Source organism: Sesamum indicum, linkage group LG5 (assembly GCF_000512975.1).
Source record: "Sesamum indicum cultivar Zhongzhi No. 13 linkage group LG5, S_indicum_v1.0, whole genome shotgun sequence".
NCBI classification, from domain to species: Eukaryota; Viridiplantae; Streptophyta; class Magnoliopsida; order Lamiales; family Pedaliaceae; genus Sesamum; species Sesamum indicum.
The window spans coordinates 6,127,356-6,134,800 of record NC_026149.1 but is presented as its reverse complement, the minus strand read 5'-3'; the positions used below and the strand labels follow the sequence as shown (position 1 = coordinate 6,134,800).

Sequence of the window (7,445 nt, the reverse complement as noted above, 5' to 3'; positions counted from 1 at the left end):
TTAAAAGAAGAGATAAAGAATATTAAAAAATACAACCAGTCTCTTACAAACAGACTTGAAAGGATTGAAATTAGTAAGAATAAAGAAATAGAAGAAGAAAGTAAGAATAAGGAAATAGAAGAAGAAAAATACGAGGAAGAATTTTTATCCACTTTAGAAATAGTCACTAGTCAAAAATGGAATGTCAAAATTGATCTCTTAATAAATAACAATTTTAGGAAAACATTTACGGCTCTTATTGACAGTGGAGCAGATATTAACTGTATTAAAGAAGGCCTTATACCCACTAGGTATTTTGAAAAAAACGACCCACTCTTTATCATCTGCCAATGGCCAAAAACTAAATATAAGCTTTAAAATTCCAAAAGCTTACATATGTAATAATAAAAAATGTATTCCAACAAGCTTCTTGCTAATAAAAGATTTAACAAATGATTATCCTTGGGGAACACCTTTCCTTAAAAAGATTTTTCCGATAAAAAATATTAATGAAAAGGGTATAATAGGAACCTATGATAATGAAATAATAAAATTTGAATTCATCACCCAACCAATAGACAAGGTTATAAATGAAATAAAAGATTTAATAATATCTAAAACTAACCAAATATGCTTTATTAAGGAAGAAATAAATTCAATACAGATAAATGAATTACTTAAAAATCCTAAATTACAAGGGAAGATTAAAATGATCCAAAATAAATTTGAACTAGAAATATGTGATGAACATCCCAATGCATTTTGGCATAGAAAAAAATATATTGTTAACCTTCCTTATGAAAATGAATTTTCAGAAGCGAACATCCCCACTAAGGCAAGACCATGCCAAATGAATAGTGAATACTTAGAATTATGTAAAAATGAAATTAATTCTTTAATTGAGAAAAAACTAATTAGATCTTCAAAGTCACCATGGTCATGTACTGCATTTTATGTTAACAAACATGCAGAAAAAGAAAAAGGAAAACCTAGACTCATAATAAATTATAAACCTCTTAATAAAGTCTTAAAATGGATAAGGTATCCGATTCCTAATAAAAAGGACTTGTTAGACAGGTTACATAGGGCAATAATTTTCTCAAAATTTGACTTGAAATCAGGATATTGGCAAATTCAAATAAATGAATCAGATAGATACAAAACAACATTCACAGTCCCATTTGGACATTATGAATGGAATGTTATGCCATTTGGACTAAAAAATGCACCTTCAGAATTCCAGAATATTATGAATGATATTTTTAATCAATTCTCTAATTTTATCATTGTTTATATTGATGATATCTTAGTGTTCTCAAATAGTATTGAGGACCATTTTAAGCATTTAGAAATGTTTAAAACCTTAGTTATCCAAAATGGTTTGGTTTTATCAAAATAAAAAATGAGCATTTTTCAAACAAAAGTCAGATTCCTTGGCCATCATATTGAAAAAGGAGAGATTATACCCATCAATAGAAGTATTGAATTCGCTGATAAATTCCCTGATAAAATTACTGACAAAACTCAACTACAGAGATTTCTAGGCAGTCTAAATTATATAGCCCCCTACTATAAGAACATTGCCCAAGATACAGCAATATTGTATGATAGGCTTAAGAAGAATCCATCAGAATGGACTAATGAACATACAAGAGCAGTTAGGTTAATTAAACAAAAGGTAAAATCATTACCATGTTTAACTCTTGCTAATCCAAATTGGAAGAAAATTATTGAAACAGATGCCTATTGGATTTGATTTGGAGGAATACTAAAACAAATTGATGAAAATAAACAAGAATTCTTAGTTAGATTCCATTCAGGGAAATGGAAAGCAGCCCAAAGAAATTATGCTACGGTTGCTAAAGAAGTTCTTGCAATTGTTAAATGTGTTTTAAAATTTCAAGATGATTTACTTAATCAAGAATTCACCATTAGGACAGATTGTTCTGCTGCTAAATTTATGTTTAATAAAGATTTTAAATATGATGTTTCTAAACAAATGTTTGCTAGATGGCAAGCACATCTTGCCCCATTTAATTTCTCCATTGAATATATTAAAGGAGAGACAAATAGTCTCCCTGATTTCCTCTCAAGAGAATATATTGATGGAAATAAATCTAGATGAATTTGATAATGAAATATTTAGAGGAATGAATATTTTCTCAATAATTCCAAATGGTTGGATTGAAGAAATGGTCATAGGAGAAAGATATTTTATGAATGGAGTTCATTGGCCCATTTACCATTGGAAATTTTGGGACGAACCAATTGAATATAAGACAAGATTAAAAAGAATTCAAAAAATAATCAGAAAACGAATTGATAAAGTCAAGGAAGTAATTTCTGACATTCTCATACAATTTCTAGATGCAAATGTCACTGCAGAAAATCGTATAAAACAACTTTGGATAGCAAATTTGCTATACCATCAGCAAATTGCTGGTCTTTATGCGGGCTAATGAATCATCTTTGTTTTTCAGGAATGCTCCCCAAAGGGGAAGAGGAAGAAATTCCTCCTCTAATCAGAGAGAAGGTAGGTTCCGAGTCGGTGATATTGTCAGGCATGGGAATAGAGCCTTAGTAAGAGAAAATATTTCAGGAATAGGAAAATTGGCGGAATGCACAACAGTAAAAAGGTAAATCCGACCATGTAGGCGGAGTGTACAAAAATAAAAGGTAAATCCGACCATGTAGGCGGAATGCAAGAAAGAATATTTATTTAGTTATACAAAAATAAATATGTAAATATATTTTTGCATTTCTTCTTCGCCAGACTGTCGCCGCCACTACCCTACCGCCACCATCTCCCTCCCCTACCGTTGTCGCCCCCTCCCCGTTCCCCCTCTCTCCTTCCTCCTCCCCTGTCGCCATCCTCTTCCAGTGCTCACTCCTCCCCTGCCCAGATTCGTCGCCCCTCTCTCTTTTTCCTCCCGTCCTCCTTCCTCCTCCCCCGTTGCCACACCCTTCCTCCGCCCCCTTCCCGTACCCAGATCCGCCCTCCCCCTTACCCCTTCCTCCTCCCCTGTCGCCACCCCCTTCCTGCACCCAAATCACCACCCTCCCCCTTCAGTTTCTCTCTCTCTCTATATATATCTATATTGTATATATAAAATACAATATATAGATAAATATTTTTTACTATAAAAGTATAAATATAATATATTCACATTCAATTATATAAAATCATAATTTATAAATTTAAATTTAAACCGTTGATTTGAAAAAATAAAATCTACATCGTTGATTTATTAGTTAAATTTGAGTTGTAAATTGATCAAGATCCAACTGTTATTAAATAAAAATATAAACATTATTTTAAATTTTAAATTAAAAAAAAAGAGCACATGTGATTCATAAAATACATCAGGGGAGGGGAGTAAATTGCTCTATTACTAATAGTACAGGGGGATAAATTGATCGTTTTTATTAAAAAATGCATTTAACCTTTTTTCGATAAATTATTTTGACAGTCGTAAAGTTAAATCGAATTACATAAGTATTATTTTTAAAATTTGAATAAAGCTCTTCAAACTAATTTTATTGTTAATATGTTTTTAAGCTGCATTATTCAAAAATACATCATAGATTTATTTAAGAAATGAAATTAATATCTTATAAAATAAATTAATTTATAGAATTTTTTATATAAAGTTATCCAAACACTAATTTGATTATTATTCATATATCATAATCTTCAAAAGAATTAATATAAAAAAGAATTAGTTAAAAGCACCAAGAGCTAATTCTCTACTATGGGGTATGCGCAAAACTCATATTTTTTTAAAAGTGTTTAATTTTTTATTAAAAAAAGTGAATAGATCAAAATATAAATGTTGTGGGTATTTGAAAGTAATAGTTATAAGTGAAAAAAGTCGATGCATAAGTGTTTGATAAAAAAATTTGTATATTATCAATTTATTTGTGAAATTATTGGACTACCCTGGTAGGTGGATAAATTTTAATTATTATTGGTATGGAGTAATAGGAAATATACCCAAAAAAAAAATGAGTCAATGCATAAAAGTCGTAAAATTTTGGGTAAATTACAATGATCATTCTGAATGTTTGACATAATTACGAATACTCTCTTGTTGTTTGAAAACTTACCAATATTCCACTAATTTTAAGGATCGTCTGACAATTAGCCCAATTTATTATTTTTCATTAGATTTTCATCCATTTTTTGTGGTAAACTGATCAAAATATCTTTGTAAATTAAAAACTATAACTTTATCTATTTTTTAAATTTTTTTTATTTTCTTATGGACTAAGTGGGTTTATTTTATAATTTTTCAATTTTTTTCATCCACCTTGTCCGATTTTTTTTACAAGCTTTAATTTGTTTTAGAAAAACAAATACAATAAGGGCAAAATTGGCAATTCCGCACCTTCATTCAAGAATTACTTAATTTCATCAAAACACACTACAAAAAATTTGAGTTATCGCTACATTATAATAACTACGGCTTAAAAATCGTGATAAACCAATACTATTAACCACGGTTAGGCAAAGCTTAAAGTTTTACCACGATTAGTCAATATTAGCCATGATTTTTAGCAACAGCCAAAATGTTTATCATGATTTTCGTGCCCACACCTGTAGAAACAACAGTTGATGCCCGTTGTGAAATTGCGGTTGATTTGTATTTGTCATGATTTTCTTCATTTAGCTATAATAATTAACCATACCGAAAAATTATATTTTTTCTAATGACATCATGAGATATCTATAAAATTTTCAAACAACAATTGAGTATTCGTAATTACGCCAAATTTAAAAAAAAAAATCATTCTAATTTACCCTAACTTTTTGAAACAGAATATCTTAAACTGCAATAAGTACGTTTTCACCAACTTAAAACTTTTAGTTCATTCTAATTGGATTAAAATTAAAACATAACATAAATTATATTTTGAGACATCTTTATTTTGATTAATTTAAACTATAATTTAAAAAGCATTTAATTTTAATAATTTACAAATACCACCGAACAACTGGACATTTAAATACGTGCCAAAAACTACTACTTGTCGGAGCATCATTAGACATGACATTAAACACTTGAAAGAGACAAAAACAAAGGTGTATATATGCAGGCTACTCTGTAGCTATATTAATTATACATATAATCTATCTATGTATCTATATAAAAACCCTGCAATTTATAATCAGTAGCCGTTCTTTTGCAACTTCAAACGTTGCGCTGAGTGGACGAAAGTTCTGCACGACAAAATACATATCCATGTGTTAGAACATTAACAGATGCCAATTTTAATTGTAATATAAGGCACAAATTATACTTAAATTAAAAGTATAATTACACTGTTATTCCCTAAAATTTGGTATAATTACACACAAATCTTTTATAGTTTGGAAGATTATATTTAGCGCTCTTGAGGTTTACTTTCGTTTAACAAATAAGCCCCCTAGTCAAAATTTATCGAATTTGATTATATTAACAAAAAAACAATGGATAAAATCTACTTCTGGTTGACTTGTTATTGATTTATTGCAGGTCAAATAAATCTTTTTATGATCAAATTACCCTTGTACATCTTCACACGTTAATGTATATGAGGAAATATATATTTACTATTATAAGGATAGTTTAGTAATAAAAAAATTATTTAACCTACAATAAGCCAATCGAGAGAAAATATCGATTTTCATTCAGTTTTGTTAATATCAATACATTTTGACAAATAAAAGAATATATTTATTAAATGAAAGTAGATATGTAAAATTCAGAAAAAATGAATGTAATTATCTCTAAATTAGATTTGACTTACTCCCAGGGTACATCCCCAGCAAGCACCCAATCACCATCCTTGTCTTGATATGTGAGCTTGTAAGTCTCCACATTGTCCTCACCTATTTCACAAAATAATACAATAATATTATATATAGATAGATGTATTTAAAGTTATGAATTTTCAATATTTAGTAAATATCTCCTAAAAAAACCCTAGTAAATGGTTTAAATTATTTTGAATTAATTCTAAATTTAAAAAGTTTTAAATATTTTAATTTTAAATTTGGATTATATTTTGTTCACTTTAAATTGTTTTAATATAGCATCATTTAATTTTTTCTTTTAAATAATTTCATTTAAATTCATAATATTTACTACTATTAATATAATAATAAGAGCTAAATACTCAAACCATGTAAAAGCCAGTAATAAGTAAAAGAATTTCTAAAAAAAAGACAGTATGGACCCCTTAAAATTAAGAAAGTACAACCTCCCAAAATAGGACGACAATGTAAGCTTCTTTTTTAAAAATTTAGAACGTTGAATTGCCATCTTTTTGTTTTATTTACGGGAGGTTTGTCTCTAATACTTAAAAGTTAAATTAATTAGTTATAATTACATCTATACTATCTATTTTATGGTTTGTTTTTACACACTAGTCCTGAATTTTATAATCACAGAAATCATTTTTAACAATAAAAAAGTATAAATAGTTTGTGTAATGATGTCGAGATTTTTTGCAATTTATATAATTTTTTTTAAAAAGTAAAAAATATTTATCTAATAAATGTTGGCGTTTTTAGTAGTTATATGTAATTATCTAAAAAGTATAATTTATGTAAAACAGATCATAGATTACGAGTATGAGTATAAATATAAATAGGCCTAATGATGATGATGATGATTTTAACCACTTGGAAAAACAAAAAGTTAACATGCTTACATTTTCCAAACATGGCAATGAGTTTGGCAATAAGTGTCTGATAAGAGCGATGACTGCTTAAATCAACCTTCCTTCCTATCCCAACTCCTTCCATTTTCACTTTCACGTACATCGAATTCAATCCCCTCCCACCACCATCGCCGCCGCCATGCTCGACGTTGACGTAGTTGGTGGCGCATACGCGGCGGCTGTGATGGCCGAACTGCTTCCTCCAAGACTTCACCGGCGGCCAACCCACCAACACATCATCCTCCACATTTCTGCTCACCCAAATTATATGCCAATTAATCAAAATTTACCCTTTTCGAATTACAAAATTTTATTCCAAAATCAAGAGTTACAAAACCCGGATAAAACGGTTTCAGTATAAACCTGTCGGAGGCGGCTAAGTCGTGAATGCGCTTTTGCTCATGTAATTCTCCGTTGCTCCTCTGCTTCTCGTCCCATATCAGCAACGGCAACGTTTGCGGCGAATCCACACTTTCCATGACACCCAAAAACGCTGTATCAAAACAGCGTTTTCTCCTCCGGTTACAATCTTGATTCGGGTCGGACCCTCTACCCGAACTGGACGAAAGTGCTAGTTCCAATTGGAGCTCCATATCTATGTCCTCCAACACGAAGGATCCGGGAAAGCTGAACACAAGTTTTTCACAAAGCCCAACAAGAAAATGCAGTGGAAATGTAATGAGAGGGAAATGGGTTCTAACTTCTAAAGGGTGTGGGTATTTTCTGCATTACACACAGACGTGTGTGTGTATATATATATG

At 30.1% G+C, this 7,445-nt stretch overlaps 1 protein-coding gene across 1 annotated transcript; it reads right to left on the bottom strand.

Annotated features, from left to right (window-relative positions):
- Positions 5,008-7,402, bottom strand: LOC105162131 (auxin-responsive protein IAA28). The gene is made up of 4 exons (XM_011080088.2): positions 7,048-7,402; positions 6,676-6,935; positions 5,770-5,851; positions 5,008-5,200 (listed from the first exon to the last, which is right to left on the bottom strand). Exons 1-4 carry the CDS (start codon positions 7,275-7,277, stop codon positions 5,149-5,151), a joined length of 624 nt encoding a protein of 207 aa, XP_011078390.1. The 5' UTR covers positions 7,278-7,402; the 3' UTR covers positions 5,008-5,148.